The following is a 22,407-nucleotide window of genomic DNA, read 5'->3' as shown; positions in this document are numbered from 1 at the left end:
AGGATGATGGGAAGGATGAAACCACCAGAGAGGACACACTTACTCCCTAGTTCCTGGGGGTCTGGAGAGCAACACAGCATGGCTGGGGCTTCTGCTCTGGCACTCATAAGACTGCCATTGAGGTCTGAGCCACACCCACAGAAACAATGCAGTGATGACTGTGTGCTATTTTCTGTGTGGGTGTTCATTTGTTACATAGCAGTGGATGACCAGTACATGGGTTCGGAACTTCAGAAAGTTCACCTTTGCTTTTACAGGTCATAGAGTTTATGTTGATGCTGGACTGGGGAAAGGCTGGCTCCACTCTCTTGTCCTCAGTTCCTCACCACCCCTCACCCATTAACAACATGCTGCTGTTTCCCAAAGCCAGCATGGGAGAGAGACCTTCCACAGGACAGACATTTCGGTCCTATGTAATGTAACTCACATATGCAGCCATACACTTCCTCTCACTTTTGTTGTTTTCTAGTGGTTAGAAACACATCACAGGTGCCACATACACCCAATGGAAAGGGAAGACGCAGCAGCATGAAGCCAGGACCTGGGTATCCTGGGGATGACCGTCGTGGTGCCTGGCAGTCAGTTTCAAATAGAAACACAAATGATCTTGGAATGACACTCGAAATCTGCAAACCCGAACCACCATTTAGTAACCATTGGTGGCTCCCTTGCACACAGGCTTCAGAGTCCCCTGCCAACATGCTCCCCTATCCTCTCCCTCACTCCCCGCGTTCACTGTTCCTGGCAGTCGACTTCCACTTATTTTCTAAAGTTTGGACTCAGATTCCTGCCTTCAGAGTTCAAACAACAGTACCTTACAGATAATCTATCTTCCCTTCTCAAAGGTACTCCCGTGGCTGCTTCCAAAACAGGATTTTCCCTCCTTTCTTCCTTCTCTTGTCCTCTTTACCAGCTTGCTCCCACTTCGGTCAGGCGTTTGAGCTGTTTTCTGCTGTGCACACTGGAGATCCTCTTTTCCTCAAACCACTGCCTGTAGGCCCCGTGGGTCTTGAAAACCTTGCTTATGCTCCTCTCTAAAGTATTTCCAGCGCTGAGCTCATCTGTGTTTCTCCTCACTCATACCCAGACCTCGGATTTTTTTCTCAGATTTCTTTCTTTCTTTCTTTCTTTCTTTTTTTTTTTTTTTTTGTAAAAGAGATCATCTCAGTGCCTTCTCAAGGGACTTCCTGAAATTCGCTCAACGTGCCCTCAGTTAAGGCCCAGAGCTTCCTTTTTGTTAAACCCAACCAGACTGGATGACCACATTCATTATTCTAAGGGTTCCTTATTTTCCAGGAAATGGGTCCTTATTTTCAAGACTTCCCTGCCTGGGTAGTGAATGTCTTCCATACATAACTCTAGAAGCTGCACTTGGCCCAGCCCAGTCTGGGTGCCCAGACCAGCATCGTGGGTGTGTGACCTGTACCCCACAGGGTCCTGTGCTCTGAAGGGCCCGTGCTCAAAAGAGTCAAACTGTAATTACCTAGTCATTCGAGTATTTAACCAATGTTTGCTAAGTGACTTCTCTGTTCTAGGCACTGTTCTGGGCCCTGGAAATGAACCACTGCCTTGTCAATGCTCTGTTGTCACCATCTTGAAATTCCTAAAAATTTGATCTTTGAACTTGAGGTTTGTATGTGAAGTCTGATGGGAGGGCACAACACGCACAGGAGAGAATCGAGGCATGCTATGTGTGTCTGCTGTGCCTTGTCCCTGATTTCTCATATCGCCTTGGGGATGCCAAGTGTCCCCACTCAGAACCCAGCAAGACCCAAGGTGGGGACCCGCAAGCATGAGACACACTGGGACTGGTGAATCGGAGCCCTGCTGGCTCCAAGGGCCACACCTTCACTTGAGTGAGAACTCCCTTGGAATGCAGAAAGGGGGTGATGGTGTTCTAAGTAACACAAATGGCCAGCGAACCTCTTCATAGCGTTTCTTACTTGTGTTACTTCGCTATTCGGCAAGCACTCACCCTCATGGGAGGACCTGGAAGGAAAGGGAAGAGCAGAGCTGCCCATAGCTCCTTTTCCTCCTGGCTTTCCTTCTTGCCAGGAAGCCGAAGGTAGAGGATGTTGATGGAAGGTGTGAGTATCAAGAAGTGAAATGGAGGGGAGTTGAGGTGGCTCAATCATTAGGCGGCTGCCTTCGGCTCAGGTCATGATCACAGGGTTCCTGGATTGTGTCCTACGTCCAGCTCCCGACTCAGTGGGGAGTCTGCTTCTCCTTCTTCCTCTGCCTCCCCACTGGCTCATGCTCCACAGCCCCCACCCTGTCAAATAAATAAATAAAATCTTACCAAAAAAAAAAAAAGAGAGAGAGAAAGAGAGAGAGAGAATTGAGATGGAAACAGTTGAGTTGGTTTGGTGCAGTGTTTTCTCAGTCCCGGTGAGAACAGATTACAAATAAACCAGCTAAGAAGTACAGATTATCTAATTTCGATGGTTTTAGAGTGAAATGTGCTTATATTTTCATTTCAAACTGTCAGTGTACAGTAAGTATAAAGATGACCAATAAAACTCATGCTATATTTTTATTCTTTTAAAACTAGGAACAGCATTCAATAGCAAAATAAAAAACAAAGCAAAACACCATGATGAGTTGGGGCAGAGATCATGGAAGAAAGGAAAACGGTTTCTATTTGAGCGCTGAGAGCTGTACCTTTTCCATGCATGAAGCATCCCACGTTTTCTCTGTGCGGTGGATCCGGCACATTCCGCAGCTGCACCTGCGGGGGGAGCTGGCTGAGGTCGGAGACAGATTCTGTGTTCTTCAAAGGCACGCAGGGCATCAGTGGAGTCTGCAGGCCAGCAGGACCCTAGAAGAACATGTTCGAATATTCCTTATGATGGTTCACTTCTGTCTCTCATATGCCTTAGAGCAGGGATAGAGGCAAGCCAAGGTATTGATTTTCTCAGCCCTCAGGGCTGTGGGTCTGGCCAAAGCTTGTCAAAAGCTTCAGGCAGGGGCCCCCTGCACTCAAGTGGTCTCAGGTACCGACATCAGAACGCCACACGTTATGGACGGAAAGTTGCCTTAGAGAGGCCTGGTTGTTGGCCAGATCAAAAGACTTTTTAAAAAATCTATGTCATCTCAGATGTCAGCGAGCAGGCTAGAAGGATACCCCTTCCCTAAAATGGGTGGGACTTCACCTCAGAACCACTACCTTGTTACCAGCTTCGGTTCGAGCCCGCTGAGAGGGGAGAGTGCAAAGTAAGCAATTCTTTTTTTGGTTCGATGACACATACCTTGAAGTGACCAACCACAACAGGTACGGCTGACCGCCATCTTGTCATGTAGACATAATAAAAAGAAAAAAAGAAAGGAAATAGTTTTTTCTCCTTGTGCTCAGAACTCTTAGGATTTCCTCTCTTCACAGCTTTGCTTTGTACATGTAGCCATGCAAGTTGGACATTCTATACTTAGTACTTATTTATCTTAGAATGGGAGGTTTCAACCTTTTGACCACTTTCTTCCACTTCTCCTTCCCACCCTCCATCTCTGCTAACCACAAGTCTGAGCTGTTTCTGTGAGTTTCGTTTTGTTTTTAGAGTAAGGGAGCTCACACAGTATTTGTCTTTCTCTGTCTGATGTATTTCACTTAGCATCATGCAATTGAAATCCACCTGTGTTGTCGCCAACGGTAGGTTTTCCTAGTTTTGTTGTGTTTTTTTGTTTGTTTTTGTTTTTTTTTTCAGCTGAAGGATATGCTCTGGTACAGACAAAACACAGTATTTATCCACTGATGGAAACTAGGGTGTTTCCACGTCTTGGCTATTGTAAATAACCATGTTATTACATGTGGGAGTCGATACCTCTTTGAGTTCGTGTGTCTGTTGCCTTTGGATATATTCGCAGAAGTGGAATTGCTGGATTATATGATAATTTTCTTTTTCTTTTTCTTTGAGGCCATTTTGTACTGTTTTCGTAGGGACCTTACCAATTTATAGTCACCTCTGAAGTGCACAGGGGCTCTCTTCTCTCTACTTCCACACGGGCTTCTGTTATCTTTTGTCTTTTTGATGATAGTCATTCTGGCGGATAGAAGGTGATGTCTCGTTGTGCTTTTAATTTACATTTCCCTAATGACGAGTGATGTTGACCATCTTATATTTTATATATCTTTTCAAGGATCTATTGGCTTTTTGTAGCTCTTCTTTGGAGAAACAGGCCTTTTGCTATTTTTAAATTGAATTATTTGGTTTTTTGAGGGGGGCTATGCGGGGTTTGTTTGTTTGTTTGTTTTTGCTTTTGAGTTGTATGCGTTCTTTATATGTTTTAGATATTAATCTTTTTTTTTCTTCCCCTCTTTTGAGATGACCTGTGATTCCTTTCTTTCATTCTATTAATGCAATATATCACATTGGTTGGTTTGCATACGTTGAACCATCCTTGCTTCCCAGGGATAGATTTCATTTGATCATAGTGAATGGTCCTTTTAATGTGCTGCTGAGTTTGGTGTGTTAGTATTTGGTTGAGAATTTTTGCATCTGCATTCATCGGGGATCTGGGCCTATAGTTTTCCTTTCTAACTGTGTTTTTTTCCTGGTTTTGGTATCAGGATAATGATACCTCATAAAATGAGTTTGGGAGTGTTCCCTCCTTTTTGATTTTTTGGAAGTTTGAGATGGATTGGTATTAATTTTTCTTTAAGTATTTAACAAAAATTCACCAGGGAGGCCAACTGGTTTTGAACTGAAGTAAACAATTCTCATTATATATAGTCAGTTATTATTCATGGTCGTTATGTTCTACAAAGTTGCAGCAAACCCTGAATTAGGGAAAACTGAATTATTGCCTCTGGGGGAATACAAGGTTAGATTCCTACAAGCCCCTGGCCACAACATTTTCATCAACGGATCAATATGCAATTTTGTTTTATGTGTGTTTCTGCGTTGAGACATCTTATTCAATATAAACTGTTGATTCATTAACATCAAACTCACAGTCAAGAACACTGCAACATGCCTGAACGAAGCTTACCTAACACATGTTATTTTCTCCGGAAGACACATCAAAGACTTCTTGAGTCTAAGAATGCCACGTAGTTGGGGCACCTGGGTGGCTCAGTGAGTTAAAGCCTCCGCCTTTGGTTCAGGTCATGATCCCAGGGTTCTGGGATCGAGCCTTGCATCGGGCTCTTTGCTCAGCAGGGAGCCTGCTTCCCTTCTTCTCTCTCTGCCTGCCTCTCTGCCTAATTGTGATCTGTGTCTGTCAAATAAATAAATAAAATCTTAAAAAAAAATGTCACATAGCACTTCAGCACCATGCATCAGAGCCATTTAAACAGCAAAATCACCAACAAAGAGCGCAAAAATGTGAAAACACAGCACTAAATAGACTGTGAAAATGACACTCGTTTTTAATAGGAGAACTGATATGAAAAAGCAGAGCGTCACCTTGTCCTTCCTCACCTGGGATGCATATGTCCGTGTCTCAGTGTTTTCACTGATTGGTACATGTGCACGTCTGTGAACGACCATGGAAACACTTTAGTGCAAATTCGGGGGTTACAGTAAATTTTAGCAAGTCGGTAAATTTGCAAACAATGCCATCTGCAAATCGAGAGGGTCAACTGTGCGGAGGAGAAGAGCAAAAACACCCTTTATGTACTTAATTCTGGTATTTAATATCGGATTTCAAGGCGACAGATTTTGATGTCTTCACGGAATAAAATGTCAATGAAAATGGAAAGATAAACAGCAGGCAGCGGGAGGGCGGGGGGGGGGGGCGCCCTCATTCCATCCAATTCTCCTGAGGATGATGTTCACGGTGACGACGGCAGAGCAGACAAAGGTTGTTGTCCTCGCTGTCCTCGCGGTCGCTCACAAGCCGCTCCATCACAGTCGGTCTAACTCGGGACGGGCACATTTTTCACGGAGGAGAGAAGCGCTTGCAACAATGGGAAAGACTGTTCCGGAGTTAGTTCCTAGGGTTGGTCTCGGGGTTGAACAAAGAGGAGGAAGGACTCCCGGCTTAATGGCCTGAAGAGAAAGCAAGTTTGAGTTGCCCTTCTTCTCGGGTAAGCTCTGGATTTGCCGGGAAGGGAGTTTGTGGGGATTTGGAATCCTAGGGACTAGGAGGTAAGTTTAAAGGTTTAGGTGCTCACCTTTTCAGGGATTTTAAAGAGAAGTTTGCACACTGGTTTTGGGGAGGGAGATCTAGGCTCTCACACGGTCTGCTTCACCAGCTGTGTGTTGATGACTATGACCTTGGAATCCCGCAAAGAATGGGGTCAGGTGAAGCTGGCTCCGGGCCCCTTAGCGAAGCTGGGGACTTCCCTGGTGCCTGACACCCCGCAGTTCTCCAGGTAGCATTTCCTTCCTGGCCAGGAGGCAGTTCTGCAGACCACTCCCAGTAGCCAGGGGGCTAAAAGATAGCAAAGTGAAGCACCTCACTGCCCCCTGGACCCCCCACCCCCCAGCCCGAGGCCAAAGCAGGGGATTTTGCTGGTTTTTTTCTGCCTGACTCACTGCCCCTTACACTTGAGCTTTCCCGCATTTGGATCTTCCTCTCCTGAAATACAAAAAAACTTCTTAATAACAGCAATAAGGCACATTGAGAGGGAAATGAGATGCCCAAGGATTTAGGGGTACTTAACTCTTTTCCTTTTTTTCATGCTTTACAACTGTGATTAACTCAGCACAGACCACCCTCCACCATCTCTTACTGCTTAATTAAGAAACATCTCAGAATTTTCTCCTTATTAGTTTCAGGCAGATTAGAATGGAAAAATATTTTAACAGATGCTAAAGAGTCTTTCCAATGGCTTGAAGATTAGGAGAATGCCTTTTATAGAGCTCCCAAAGTGTTTTCTGGCTGCTTCTACCAGAGTTGAAAAGAATTTAGTGGCTGGAAACTTAATGAAAAGCCACAATGCTCTGACAAGGAACTCCTGGGCAAGCATTACTCTGGCTCCAAAGAGTTATTGCAAATTAAATTGTATCCTTGTCCTTTATGATCTATATCAGGCAGCAGGTGTAACAACAAGATTGAAATATTCTTGTCTTACACCGTTAATAAAAGCACCCACTCATTAATATCTGTGCCAGCAGGAAATACGACCCGGTGTGCTCCAGTGGAAAAGCTGGGTACCGCATTGGCAACTTTGTAGGCAAAAGGCAGGGTAAATACAATTTGAGTTTGGGGACAGGGTAATTACTGCTGCCATCTGGTAACACGTTCTTTATCAGAACTCAAACCTCTTATGGGTTCTCAGTACTTAACGGGGCATCTTGCTAGGCAGCCTAATAAAAGATGACTTTTTAAACAATACCTTGAAACCTTTTCGAGACTGCCTTTGTCTAACAACACAATAGCACATCTGGAGGGATTTGCCATCACCGTAAAGCCAAATCTTTTAATAGTGTTTGTAAGTACTTTCCAAAGATGCACCATCGCCCCCACGAATTGGTGTTAATAGAGAGTCATTAGCTCAGCCGTCAATGTTTGTGGGAAAGGCAGGCTCAGCAAGAAACACATAATGAATGTAAAACAAATACAAAACACAACCTCCCCCGCGCGGCGGACTCCTTCCCCTGATGGATGGGAGAGCCCACATTTCACAGTCTAGCTGCTTGGCCATTTGCACTGGAGCACTGTCTCTAAAATATCTGGCGTGAGGTATCATGAAATAAACAAGCACAAGGAACACAGCAGCTAAAGGGAGCCTTATGGGGGAGAAACAGTATTTACTTTAATGACCATGGCTTAGGAAATTGCCATATTCCACGCTGGGTTAATACAGCCTCGGGAGAGGTGGAGAGTGAACGGGGCCCATCATGCTGACTAAGAGCAGGGAAGAAATGTCCAGCACCTTCTTCTAGTTGTCACTGTAAGAAAAGAATTGTGATTAGGGTAATATGGCAGCTGGGAAGGTTTTTTTTTTTTTTTTTTTTTTTTTTTTCCTGACAGCACTCTAGATAATGGAGTGCTGTACATAAGGTAATAAATAGAAAAGGGTAGGATTATAAAGCTGTAATTCAGTCAAGAGGTTAGATGATCTCATGAACAGCGTGAAGCCACTGAGGTTTTCTTGATGTCACCCAGATTTTAAGACTGAATGAGAACTTTGTGAGTCAATATTTTGCCTTGTTTGTTTCTGTGGAGTCGAGGGAATTGGGGGAGAAAACCCAGATCTCCATATGATCAATTATTCTAACCCATATATATTTATATGCATGTACATATGGCTTTAAGCATATCCTCCTAGAGCTATGTATGCATTTTTCCCCAGACCCCAGGGTACGTGCAGGAAACACGATTTTTAAAATCCTGGCAGAGTAAAAGCATATATGGAAATGAGATGATTGTTGACGATTTTTCACATACTTTGCAGGCAGTGGAGCCCCCACGAGATCATTATTTCCAGAAGGTAGCCTTCCTCCTTCCTTTCTGCTCCTGCACGGCAGGCAGAACTTGGCCTCCACTCATTCCAAGCTGTGAACCTCTACAAGGAACCACACAGTTTCCAGCTCTGGTGATTTCAGTCTTTTTCTTTTGCCTTTCTTTTTTGTTTTTGTTTTTTTTTCCTGACTTTATTGAGGTATAATTGACATACAACATTGTGTAGGTCTAAGATGTACAACATGTTGATTTGGTACAATTCTATATTGCAAGACAATGGCCATTTTATACAGCCTTAGCCTACAACTCTATCTTACCACATTCCTTCTTTCGTGGTGACAACATTTAAGATCTACTGTCTTAGCACTTTCAAATATAGGATACCGTGTTAAGTGTAATCACCATGCTTTCCATTACATCCCCAGAATTTATCTTATAACTGGATTATCTTAGATCTTTGACCACCACCTTCCCATTTGCCCCAGTCCCAGCCCCTGGTAACCACCATTCTACTCTCTATCAGTTCCACTTTTTTAGATTACCCATATGTGATCTTGTACCATACTTGTCTTTCTCTGTCTGACTTACTTCACTTAGCATAATGCCCTCAAAGTCCATCCACATGATCACAGATCACAGGATTTCTTCTTTTCTCCCAGCTGAATGATAGTTCATGCCTCCTTTATCCATTCATCTGTTGGTGGACAGTTCCATATCTTGTCAGTTGTCAATAATGATTTCAGGATTTTTAAAAAGTATCTTCTAATTTCTAGCTACATGGGATCTTGGGGAGTCATTTAGCTAAACTGTGCCTTGGTTTCCTCATCTGTTTTCATTAGGACAATAATAGTACCTACTTTTTAAAAGAATATTTTATTTGTAGAATAAAATGAATGAATATATAGGCAAGGCTTAGAACAGTTCCTAGGCATTGTTACTATTGGTGTTGCTTTTGTCACTATTTTTTAGTACATGCTATTATTTCCTCTTAGGAGGAAGGGTGATATGTCTTGATCGATTATATGTCTTCCCAAATATATGTCATAGTATAAATATATGAACTGAATTTAAATGGCTGGCTAGATTTTGCAAGTCTTTTTTTTTTTTTTAAGACTTTATTTATTTACTTGAGAGAGAGAGAGAGAGAGTGAGAGTGAGAGAGAGAGCACGAGAGGGCTGAGGGTCAGAGGGAGAAGCAGACTCCCTGCTGAGCAGGGAGCCCAATGTGGGACTTGATCCAGGATCCAGGATCATGCAATGAGCCAAAAGCAGTCACTTAACCAACTGAGCCACCCAGGCGCCCCAATTTTGTAAGTCTTGTATAATATTTTTTTTTGCATAGTGTTTTTAATTCTAATAGAAACTTTCATCTCTGTTTTGTAGACAGTGCAAATCTACACAACTATGCCCAGCCATTCTTTAAAGAATGTCTTTAAGAATAAGTGCTTCTGCAATAACGGAGCTTGCAGTACCTTTCGAAAGGCTAAGTGACTTAATCAAAGAGTAAGCTCCTTGCTGCCAGTGGCCTTCGATCTAAGAGGTATCTTTTTATATGTTGGGTATCAGCAGGTGGCACTCTTTATTTATTTTATCTATCTATCTATCTATCTATTTTATTTTTTCAGTGTTCCAAGATTCATTGTTTATGGTGGCACTCTTTCTGTTACACTTTTTTCTCTTTGGAACATGGCGTCCAGATGTTAAGCAGAACAGTGCATGGTTTCATAAATCTGAAGTAGGAATCAATTGGAAATTGCTCCAAGGAGTTTGTTAGAAATAAGAATTGAATGAGTAAAATTTATGAATGGCTGTAAGTTGGAGCGAGCTCCTCAGTAGCTCTATGATAGCTTCCTTGCCCTCTGGTATGTTCATTTGAGCGGTGGGGTTGCATTTAATGCATAGGAAATTATTGGTACCACTTGGTGTGATTATCATGCATCCTGCACGCTGGGGCAGAAGGAAGGTTGAGAAAGCTGATCTGGATCTGGATGGCCCAGTCAGCAACAGACATCAAGACTTTGACTGTGCTTGTGACTAAAAACATGGAAGAAAACATAGCTGTTACGGAGCTGCTAAGATTGGCAAATGAAGAAAAACATGCCTCAACTCATGGCTTTCCCGCAGCCTCCAATGGGACCAAAATACAACTTCTGGGCCAGCGCCAATTGGCCTACCCAGCAAAATTGCTGAAAAGCAGGAGGAGTCACCTGTTACAAGTATGGTCCGCTTTGAGAGGAAAGCTGCCTAGTATTCAGGGCTGGACATTTGCAAGTTGGGATTATACAGCGCCCTTGACAACATCAGAGTCGTCTTTGGAGTTTCGATTCTGATTCCAGATGTTTTTCGATACAAGTAGGCAGAGTGGATTTAAGTCAGAAGTTTAGTGTATAACCTCACCCAGTACTTCCTCAGTGGGGTGGGTATTTTGAAAAATTATAAGGTGTCATACACGTTTATGTGTACATTGATCTTGTGGATAGCCATTATTCAGACATGGAGCAACCATATAATTTATCATTCAAACCAGGAAATCTCTGGAGAATGAAAGGGGTACTGTTAATTGTTGTATTGAGACAGTGGGTATAACTGGACTGTGTCAGACAATTTGGGACTTACAGACTTCTTATTTATACCTCGTGAGGGGAGAAGAGTATGTATTCATATTTATTCATTCAACGTACCATAGTTCCTCTGTGATTTCTTTTTCTTTTCCCCCATTTCTTTTATCTTTTGTTAACCAGTTCTCTTTCCACAGCACCCCTTTGCCTGTCTCTTCACTCCCACAGTGCTCACTGGGAGCCCTTATCACCACGCTCATTATAGTGATTTTACAGTCAGCCGCTATGAATTTGTTTGGTATTCCCCCCTTTATACGAGACCCTGCACTTCTTGGGAACACGGTGTAAATATTCTGGTTTATTTACTTATTTATCTTTATTATGGAAAAAAAATACATAGCATAAAGTTTACCATCTTAATAATTTTTAAGTGTACAGTACAGTAGTGGTAACTCTATGTGCACTGTTGCGCAACAGAACTTTAGAACGTTTGCAAAACTCAAACTCTATGTTCGTTGAGCAACACTCTCCTTTGCCTTCCCCCAGCCCTGGCAACCAGCATTCTATTTCCTGTTTCTAAGAGCCTGACAGAGTTAAATGCCACGTAAAAGTAGAATCATGCTACTTTTTCATCTTTTTGTGACTGACCCATTTCACTTGGCATAATGTCTTCAAGATTCATCTGTGTTGTAGCATATGACAGGACTTCCTTCTTTTTCTTTCTTTCTTTCTTTCTTTTAAATTTAAATTCAGTTAGCCAACATATTGTTTCAGATGTAGTGTTCAATGATTCATTAGTTGTGTATAACACCCAGTGCTCATCACATCATGTGCCTTCCGTAATGCCCATCACCCTGTTACTCCATCCCCCCAACCACCTCCGCAGCCTTCAATTTGTTTCCTAGAGTCAGGAGTCTCTCATGGTTTGTCTCCCTCTCTGATTTCTTCCCATTCAGTTTTTTAAATTATTCATTCATCCATTGAGGGACACCTAGGTGTCATCTACCTCTTGGTTATTGTGAATAATGCTGCAGTGAACATGGGAGTGTTAATATCTCTTCAAGATCCTGTTCTCAATTCTGGTTGGTATTGCTAAGTCATACGTTAATTCTATGTTTAGTTATTTTAAGGAAAAAATCACACTCTTCTTCCATAGTGTTTTCCATGGTGGGTCTACCATTTTCCATTACCACCAACAGTGCACAAGGGTTCCAAATTCCTGCATCCTCACCAATGTTGTTGTTATCGTCCATTTTTATTTTTTTATTTTTTTGGATAGTGGCCATCCTACTGGGTATGAGGTAGTAGCTCATTGTGGTTTTGATTTTCATTTCCCTGTTGATTAATGATGTTGAGCATGTTTTCATAGCTTGTTGGACTTTCTCTGGAATTTTTTTTTTTAAGGACACACACAGTGAAGGCTCAGGAATGGTCAGATAAATGTAGGGAGCATCATGTATTTTAAATGGCAGTGGATTTCTATTCTTTTCTCTTTTCTTCATTTTACCTCCTCCGTTCAAGGTATATTGGCCTCCCTGCTCATGAGGTACAAGGAGGGGAAATATAGGATTGCTTCAAAGGAAGAAATTTTAAATGAAAGAAAGTCTTTTTTACTTCTTTTCTAAAGAAATCATTTTGCTTGCACTTTCCTCATGGCTCATGCTGTCTATGGACATAATATTCAATATAAAATTTTCTCTTTTACATTAAAAAAGAAAAGAGATATCCTTAAGCTCAAAAACAAACAAATGCATAGAACCTGGGCTTATCTTTGGCATAGAAAATTTGCCTTAATGTGCTCATTCACAAGAAATGGTTCAAATAAAAAGCAATAAAATCAGTACCATGTCACTAACAAGCTTTTAATAAAGCCGTTCCGGTGACATTTCTTTGGCTTAATATAATTTGGGGACATCTAATTTTTCACGTGCAGGAACTCAGTCTGTGCTAATTTACAATTTGTGATTCAGGATAAGAGATGAATTGGAAGATTGTTAGGGTATCATCCTACCAGACGTGGGTTCCTGTGGCTGAGCTACTGGGCTGGTTGTGTAAATTAGCAAGAGGCGGATAAAAGGCCAAATGATTTCCATCAGATCATTTAAGATTTGGGTGGATTCGGTGTGAGACAAAGTAAAAGAGAAAAGGGTGAGTAGACATACTGAGAAGACCACAATAGCTTCTCTGATCTGTAAAATAAGGGTAGTAATTCCTGCCTACTTCATGGAGATATGGAAAAGATTATGAAAGAAAATGAGTTAAAAGTGCCCTTTGGGGAGAAATGCTTTATGTAAAGATATGTAAATATCTTGAAAGAGAAATAGAGTTTTGTAGACAAACTTTTCTCTGATTTGACATTCGCCTAGCTTTATGAAATGTCTAAAGAGTATCTTTTTAAGAGGGATGAAAATCTGTCATCAATAACCCCAGTTCTCTCAGGGAAGTGGGGCAGTGGCACGAGGTGGGATCCAACAACAAAAGGAGTTTTTCTTCCTCCTTTCTTCCTCCTTCCATGAGGAAGAAAGGCACAAGGGTGCCCTGCGCTTTGGTCTTAACTGTGAACATGATCACCAGGACTTTGATTAGGTTGTATCTTCAATGTCATAGACTTCACAAGACCTTGCAGCCGTCCGTGTGGTCAACAAAGCAGCGCAACTAGTGGTCTGTTTGAACTGACTACTTGCTGGATTGTTTTGGTTTATGTTTAAGGTCTATTTGACCACCTGAACAGATAAATAAGTGATAGAGAAGGCTAATGTATGGGAGGAACCCCTGAGAATTGGATGTGGAGGACTTGCTTTCTGGGAAGATGATGCGTAAGCCAAATCGACAAACAAAGGGAAAGCAGATTTGCTACCTATGTTCCTCCTTAGGCACCGAACTTTGGTTTGCACTGGCCTTAAGTTCAAAACTATGCAGGAAACTGGAATCACTAATTTATTTACTTTGGATTTTAATTTAGAAACAAAACAAAACTGAATGTCACCAAATGGCGCTTCATCTCAGAATAAACTTTTAATATATAACCTCAGTGCAGGTATACATAAATGGATTCCTTTTCCCACACTTGTTGCCAAGTCTCAGAACACCCTTGGATAATTTTCTTGTACTTATAATAAAACACCCAAATTATCCTTACATACTGCCACTTTTCTGCCTAGTTATTACAGATCTCGGTTCTTTTGGCCTCACCTAGGTGACTAGGCAAGTTAATTAAGCTCACTGAGATTCATTTTATTCAGTATAAAGTGGGCATTATTATTCCTACATCATAGAAATCCTATAAAGATCAAGAAGATAAAGATCTTAGCCTAGTTCCTAGATAAAAGGTGCCTTAAAATATTCCTAAGTGCCACCCACAGGGCTGCTGCTTTAGGGATGAAGCCTTTTAGGGCTCTGGCTTTGCCAGGTGGTAAAGGATCATGACTTTGGCCGTTCAGCTTCATATGGCTGCCATTCAGCTCTTCACCCTTCTCCCACCACTGACAGCTCACTTATTAGTCCACAGCCACACACAAAAACCCCAAAACCATTCCTGCACAGAATGTTTGCTTCTTCTCTGCCTGGAACTCTCTGCACCCAGGTCTGCACATGGCTGTCTCCGTCCTGTCATGAGCTCACAGCTCGAGTACCCCCTGGAGATCCTCTCCCGCAGACTCTCCCCTTAGTCCCTATCCCATTTCCTGTATTAGTTCCCTCATGGCACGGCTCCTTTCTGATGTCATCTTGTTTATTATTTACTTGTGTGTTGTCTGTCTCTCCCCTACCAGGATGGAAGTTGTCTGAGAGCAGAAATCTTGGTGTCTTGTTTTGACACCCAGAATTATTGCTCATTACACATCTTTTGAAAGGATGGATGACTATTATTGCCTAAGTCAATTTTCCCTTTTTTTTAAATCCACAGACGCTCTTTCCCGCTGAAGAGCAGATGGCTTTGTCTAGGGTAAACACTCGAACGCTTGCCTTGAATTGGTTTGTTCCTCTTTCTGCTTCTCTCCGAACATGAGCCCTCACAGGGTAAAATTTCTATTTTCTTGCTCTACTTTACGTTTCGAGGTAAACAAGAGAATGAACTCCTAAATCGAGCTATGAAGGTAGGCAGCTAATTCCTCCTGGCTTCGCTGTGCGCCCCATTTATGAGCCAACCAAATATGTTTGGTCACATGTTTATGTAAACAAATAAGTATGTCTATGGAATGGAAAGGCATCCACACTAAATGAATTGTGAACGTCTGCCTGAGTGGACAAACTTGTGGGTACATCTTTCTAGCTCTCGAGCCGGAAACAATAATCCATGTCTAATTGTCACTACTTAACAAATGGGTATTTTACAAAAATTAAAGCCATCTTTCATATTTGTGAGTGTATTTTGACTATACCTCAGTCCATTTATTGAAAGAGCAAATTAAAATAAATATTGCTGTTACCTGATAAAAATCTCAGTGGTGGTTTTATTATTATTATTTTTTTCCCCCCAAGACCATTTCGATGTTTTTCTTTCCGTGAAATTGGGTTCAGTCGAATTCCAAATAAAATTTGTTATATTCTGGTTTTATATGGAATTATTCTAAAGTTTCTTAATTCTTTTGTAGAAATCGCTTTTCTCATTAGAAACCAAAATAGTAATAATGTGAACTAAATTAAAATATTGCTTATGGTTATGCTTATGGTTAAAGGTTGTAAGTCTTGATAAATTTATTTATACGGTTTCCTTTATTTAAAAGAGCATTCTTGAAATAAGTGATGTATTTGTAGTAACCATGGTTAATTGTTGTAGAGAATGAATCATTTCCAACTGGTGGTTTTGATAACCAGTGATCAGCACCTTGAGCAGGTTAAGCACAGAATAGGAGTTTAATAAATATCTGTTAAATGAATCTTTAGCATGTCATACAATATTTAGCATTCCTGATAGCATGGAAACTTTCAGAAATAAAAAAAAATCAATGCAATTTGCTGAATTTGGAAATGGTTAGTCTTTTCACATATTATCTTATTTTTCTCACCTCATTGCTAAAGTATTGACATCAGTTCTCAAGCCACTAAATTTTATCTCTGAGAAGAAACCAATACAAAAGGAGAAAGACATTTGGGAAGCTCTTAAATGTTCCAAAGTTCTAAAAGTTCATGATTTCAAAAGCCAAGGATATTTAGGAGAGTGGTGCTGATTTAATCTATGGTTCTTTTTCTTTCTTTTAATATTGCAGTTTCTAAAAAGCTCTCAAACAAGGAGAAATTAAAAAACTCTGAAATGTAGGCTATGACAATAATTAAGAAAATGCAGAAAGGGCACTGGTAGATTTTTAAAAACTATTTTAATACAAGATTAATAGCAATTTTCTATCCAAATCAGAAATGAAAAATCTTAACCCAAGTAATATCCATTTGACAGTCACATAAAATTTTAGGTTTGATTGGTGCACACATTTTTTTCCTGCATATATATTATGCATATGCACACAGAGACCTCACTGTTATCCATCTTCAGGTGTCTTCTCATGGAAGTACCTCATTACAAGGCAATGTCAAAGATTCCAGTAACTATTCAACTTTGAATGAGGTTCAAATTGCCCCAGGCTAGGCTGAATCCCACACCATGGCAAACCGTGATGCAGCAAGGTTCCAGAATGCATACAAATCAATACTCTGTTTGTATAACTTGGCCTGAAACTAAACACTGGCTAATGTCTCCACCAAGGAGAACACGTTGCAAATGTTTAAGTCATGGTCTCCTTTACTCTTCTCTTGGCAAAGCTAAATGGTTCCCCCCACTCCCCCACACACCCTCTTTTAAGTTAAAAGTCAGATCTATTAGTGACTGTAAGTAAATAAAAATGAGTTTGTATTTCTGCAAGTTTTGGAGAAGTCAGAACTTACATTTGCTAATACTTCCACCTTTAATCAAACCACCTGATAATTAGCCTTGCAAAGAGAAGCAATAAAAGAATCACAACTCAGGAATTTGCTAAGTTTCTATTCCTCCTTGGGGACCTTAGTTGGTGTTCAGTGTGTAGCCAAAACATGTATGTAATGGCTAAAGCATTAAAGTAGGCTAATGTCTGCAGCAGGTAATATAAATTAAATATCAGGGTTCTGTGTCCAATAATATTTTCAATGCATTTGATTTATAGAATGTTACTTTTACAATTACTACTTAATAGTGTTTTTCAGTGTAGACAAAGTTGTATTTCTTATCCCTTACAATGAAAGCAGGTAATACCAGTTACTTCTCTGGGTCAATCACCGTAAGAGAGTCTGATTGCTAGAGCTAACGTTGTTCTATGATGATGGTCGTCACAGTACCCCCTCGACCGTCATTAAGGTGACAAGTCTGTCATGGCTACCCTTTGAAATAGAACCGTAAGCAGAGCTCTAACTCATGAATTTGCAACTCATTCTTCTCTGCTAAAGACTTTAGCCTCTGTTTAGCTTTTGCTATAACATATACAAAGTATAATATACACCAGTTACAGACGTGTATTTCTGTTAGAAAAATACATATTATAACTAAAGAACATGTAAAGAGAGGCACTTCAATAAAGCTAAGTGTTTGCGGTCATAAGCGTCACCCAACAATTTCTAGTGTCTGATTTCAGTGAGCCCATTCCTCCCTACTCCTAACAGAGGTTGTGATGTGATTAGAGAATTTAGGGAACATCAAAGTAAATGAGGGCAGATTGGGAGACATAACGGAGCATCGTTTCATCCCCAATCGCTATGTTGAGACGAGAGAAATTAACATGGCAGGGGGCGGGGGAGAGGAGGAATGTTGGAATACTTACCAAAATGGGATAACTAGATTAACTAGATTAGACTAAATCCTTTAGGACAGAAAACAAGTCTCACGTTACATTGGTCTGAAAATCCTACAACATAGTTGGATGATGATAAAAACTAGGAAGTGCAATTTGAATAATACTTTGACCACATTCATGCAGAGGACGAATATTGTGGCATCATTAACTGAGAGTCATTTTAGCTCTCTGCCTGGCTCGTACAGATCACTGTATCTCACCAATAGGAGTAATATCGATCATGAAGGTGTTGAGACAAATGAAGCAGGCGTGTATATGTTATCTGTGTGTTTAGTGTATATGGAGCATGGGTTCACATTCATTAATATAATGTGTATTTATACACTTGCACAAAGCCTTTTGGGGTGAGAGCAGAGAGGAAACAAGGCATTCTGATCGATTTCACAGAAGACAATGCAGAACTATTGAAAAAAGGAAAGACTTGGAGTTTAAAGCCATAAAAATAAGTTATTACTCAAATAATCTGGAAAATCAAGATTGATTTAATTTGTATTGCACCTTAATTATTGGAGAAAAGACAATACTGATTTCTGAACAACGAAAAGGGCAATGTAAATGATTGGTCCTCCATAGAGATCTTTTCTGAGTGATTGGTGATAGGAAGCTGAAGTCTGGCAGTGAAATGGATGGTTTTCTAGAAGGATGTAATGCTGAATCAGATTAGGTGTTAATTTCATGAAGATTTAAATGAAAAGATGCCACAAAGTCTCTCAGAATCCTACTTCTTATATTTCTTTAGGCATCAAATAGCCGTAGATGCTTCTGAATACTTTGAAGTTTTGCAAAAGTGCTCAAATGTACTTAATACTATTGTGCCACATGTGTTCTACTTAAATGTGACGACTAAATCAATAACTAATTATAATTTTGATGAGAGCAAAGATCGAAAAAAAATACCATTTACGTATTTCTGCCAATGGGTTAAATAAAATGTGACTGGCATATGGTGGTGTCTCGAAACATTACTTTTCTCAACCCCAGATCATCATCAAAACCAAGAAACACATGGAGAGCCAACCGTGTGAATAAAGCCCCAGTTTGGTTTATTTTGTTTCTCTCTACCACGGGGAGCATAGGGCCTGGCTTTGGTACACTTGGAGGGTCAGTTAGGCTTGTGGCTCTAAAGTCACCTCTTGAGTTAGGTCCCATGTCCAAGTGCCAAGCGGGAATCCTAGGCTGAAGGCGTCCGTGGAAGCAACGGTTTTGCACGTACACCACATTCTATGGTTTCCATTACCAGGACAGTCCTGCATGCCCATGGCTGCCCCCGCGAGCCTGGTACCATCCGGAGCACCCAGGACAAAGCACGCTCATGCAAAAAAGGGTGTGCCCTGGCAAACTTTTAAGAAACGGACAGTTAGATACGTAAAAAGTTCTCTTTCTTGATTCTTGGTGCTCACAGATCGTTGAGGAATCCCTTCTCTGAGCAGCACAAAACAAGAAGAGGTGGTTGACAAAACATTTTCGTTACAAAGGTGTGTCAACCCTGAGCTTGGAATTAAGAAGTTAAAATCTGCGATTTATATATATAGAGATATAAAAATAGATGATCATACTAAGACTAAAAAAGTGAAAGAAATCTCCATGTCAATACTATATATATATATATATATTTTTTTGTCTTGATAGTTTTTGTTGTGAGTTATTTTGTAAGAGAATGCCCTTGTGATGCAGAAACCAACTGACACAAAGCAAACCGTTAAATATGAAAACTCACTTATGGATCTAATTGCTTATAAGTTCATCAAAAGAGCTCTTATTCTGAGACAGTAATGAGCACAGGGGCAGAAACGTCAAATCAATGTCCAACCTGTGGCTAAAGCAAAGCCATTGTATCACTGAAGATTATTTCCAATTCAGATCCTTAAGGAAGATGAATGGATGGAAACATCCACTAGGTCCTTGGAGATGAAAAGAAAAACTGTGCCAATTGGATACAGGGGACAGACACTAAGAGAATTAAGGAAAATGGTGCCATCATTGTGATTGACATTGGGTAAGGTGAGAGAGAGGTGCTGGGTTGTGGCAATTTTACTCTCCTATTAACGATGGAGTTCTAAATTTAGTATCGGTACCCACGAATCAGTTTTGCATTGTGTGGCTAGAGTTCAAGATGGTACCTCCAAGACAACACTGTATTTTCACCACATTAAACAAACAAAAAAAAATCTCAAACTTTCTCCCTCAAAGCATTTCGGAAACCCGATTTATCACAGAAAATCTTACACTGGGAGTCGGTGGGCGATGCTGAACTTAACAGTGTTAAAGCTCTTTTGTTTTTCTCTCTTGTTGGCTCCTTTGTTGAAAATGCGGTTGTCTTGGGGGGTTTGGCCTGATTTACAAGGAAAATTATTTTCTTCCTGCCTTTTTCTTTTCTTTTAAATGGGAAAAAGAAAAAAAAAAAACTCACAATGTGAGATTCCTTTACTTACTTCTGCAGCATAAAAGCAAATGAAGGTAAGAAAATCTCCTGGTACGAAAGATTTGAGTATGAATTCTCTAGAATAAACAAGGTCCCCACAGAGAGCGGAAGGAAAGAGGAAGCAGTTCAGTCTGGCACCCAGTACTCTTTGGGCAAACAGAAAGGGAGGCAGAGTGCAGTCCTGTCTCTTCTCATAGAAAACATTAAGTTTTTGTGGCATGGTCCATTGTCCGAGAGTGTAAGAAAAGAAGTGAGTTGGCCATTCGGATAGCTAAAATGCAGTTTCTTCTGACCAAAAACCCAGGATTATCTGCACAGTCTCTGCAGTGCCAGGACGACGCAGACCAGAGATCCTGAGAGCAGGGAAGGGCCGAGCTGGGCTGCCGAAGAGTCCACCTCTCTCCGGTCGGGGTCCACCGCAGGGGCCTCTGTCGTGACGAACTCAAACTCCGTGGGACATACGTCATCCATGCACCCACTGCCACTGCCCGAGCCGCTGGATTCATCGCCTGGTGGAGGTGCATTGAGAAAGAGAGTTAGACCAGGACTAGGATGGAGTGGGGGCGCCCACCAGATTTGGGTCTGGCGGTGGAAGGGGACATCCCACCGCCCTCCCAACCCTCACCCCAGTGGGTCTGATGTCAGCGGGCAGGTTTGTGATAGGTGGGCAGAGCTGACCAGAATAAATATCTGAGACACAGGGCTATGCATCCTGGACCCAATGAGGGTCCATCCCTACCATGTTGGCATTCGAGAGGTATTTATTCTGGCTAATGTTTAAGTTGCTTTAAGACACTCCGTCCATTGCTCTTTTGGTACCCTGGGGCCATTGTCATCAGCAGATAGCATGCTTTGCTCAAGGATTTTGAAATGAGGTTTAAAGCAAAGAACACGGCTAAGTAGGCAGTCTGAGCCACAGGAGTGTGTAGTTGTGAAAAGCACATATTATTATGACTTTGTGGCTCCTTGATTCCACCTTTGTTCTCCTCTAAGAGTGAGGACGAGCTCTGTCTCCACCGACTTCTCCCTCTGACCACCGGGGTTGGCGACTGTGGCCAGCTGGTTGTATTTTCTGGGGCCATAACCCAAGAATAGTTTTTACATTTTCAAGTGCTAAAAAAAAAATCGAACGAGAAATTGTATTTTGTGAGGTATGAGTAGAGTGTGTGCGAAATTGACACATCAGTGTCCATGGGAGACATATACTGGACACGGCCACCCCCGCCCCCGCTTCTGCATTGTCTCATTCTGCATTCAAAGCTGAACCTATTGCATATCTGGTTTTTGACAGAAAAGGTTTGCCATTCCTGCTTGAAAACTTCTGAGCTTGCTCTAGTCCCACCTCTTACTGCTTGGTTCCTTCCTGTTTCACAAACCCTGTGTCTCAGACCTGGGTCCCAGTTTGGTCTCCATCAATTTCTAGCTGTGTGAAAGGACTTATCACCATTTGCAATTGTTGTATTAACTTGCTTGTTTTTCTGTGTCCCCTGTGAGAGTGGACGCTTGTGGAGGGTAGAGACTTTGTGTGGTGTATACCGTTCACTTCTGTATCCCCATTGCCTTTAGTGGTCCCTGGCATGCAGCAGGTGCACGAAAGTTACTTGCTGAATAATTAAATGTGCTTTGGGAAGCTTCCTTGACTCCTGTCCGTTTCCTTATCTCAACAGATGCAGACAATAGCATTTACAGGAAGAGTATGTAGGAAGCCATTCTCGTGAAATGCGTGAGGGCACCAAACCCACCGCTTGCCATGATGCCTGATGGGGGAAAAAATATGGTTCCTACAGCAAAGAGGACCTAGATTTTAACCTGCCATTTTTTTCTTTAAGTGAACGAGGGCAAGCTGGTTTCTTTAGGTGAACAGTGGCTCTGCTTCCTCAGCTGTAAAAATGAGAGTGGTCCTATATGTTTCATAGGATGGTTAGGAGTTATAACGGAAATAATGTGCCTGGGAGGAATGAGGAAACTATAAACCTGGTAATGACAATTTACTATTTCCTTCACTTGCTCAAAGATTCATTCAATAGACCTAAATTCCTCCCTGTTGGCCTGAAACAAGGATGGGCTTGTTGCATGCCTCCCCGAATACTGGCGCCACCTTGGGCGCTAGATGTCACATAAGTAAGGCCAAAGTAATGCAGGGTCTCCTCTACGGTCCCCCTGAATAAGCAAGGCATAGCTCGGCACAATTCTTCTTCTTCTTCTCCTTCTTCTTCTTCTTCTCCTTCTCCTCCTCCTCCTCCTCCTCCTCCTCCTCCTCCTCCTC

At 41.5% G+C, this 22,407-nt stretch overlaps 1 protein-coding gene across 1 annotated transcript in view; it reads right to left on the bottom strand.

Moving 5' to 3' along the window:
• Window positions 1–20,072: 20,072 nt before the first annotated feature.
• Window positions 20,073–22,407, bottom strand: part of LOC111146965 (glypican 6) — a 1,144,597-nt gene continuing 1,142,262 nt past the window's right edge. Inside the window, exon 9 of the mRNA XM_022502741.1 lies at window positions 20,073–20,650. Coding sequence (XP_022358449.1) covers window positions 20,448–20,650 — 203 coding nt within the window. The 3' untranslated portion in view covers window positions 20,073–20,447. The remainder of the gene's footprint in view (window positions 20,651–22,407) is intronic.

This window comes from Enhydra lutris, unplaced genomic scaffold, assembly GCF_002288905.1.
Source record: "Enhydra lutris kenyoni isolate GAN:26980312 unplaced genomic scaffold, ASM228890v2 scaffoldscaffold15, whole genome shotgun sequence".
Taxonomy (NCBI): Eukaryota; Metazoa; Chordata; class Mammalia; order Carnivora; family Mustelidae; genus Enhydra; species Enhydra lutris.
This window is presented reverse-complemented; position numbering and strand designations above follow the sequence as displayed.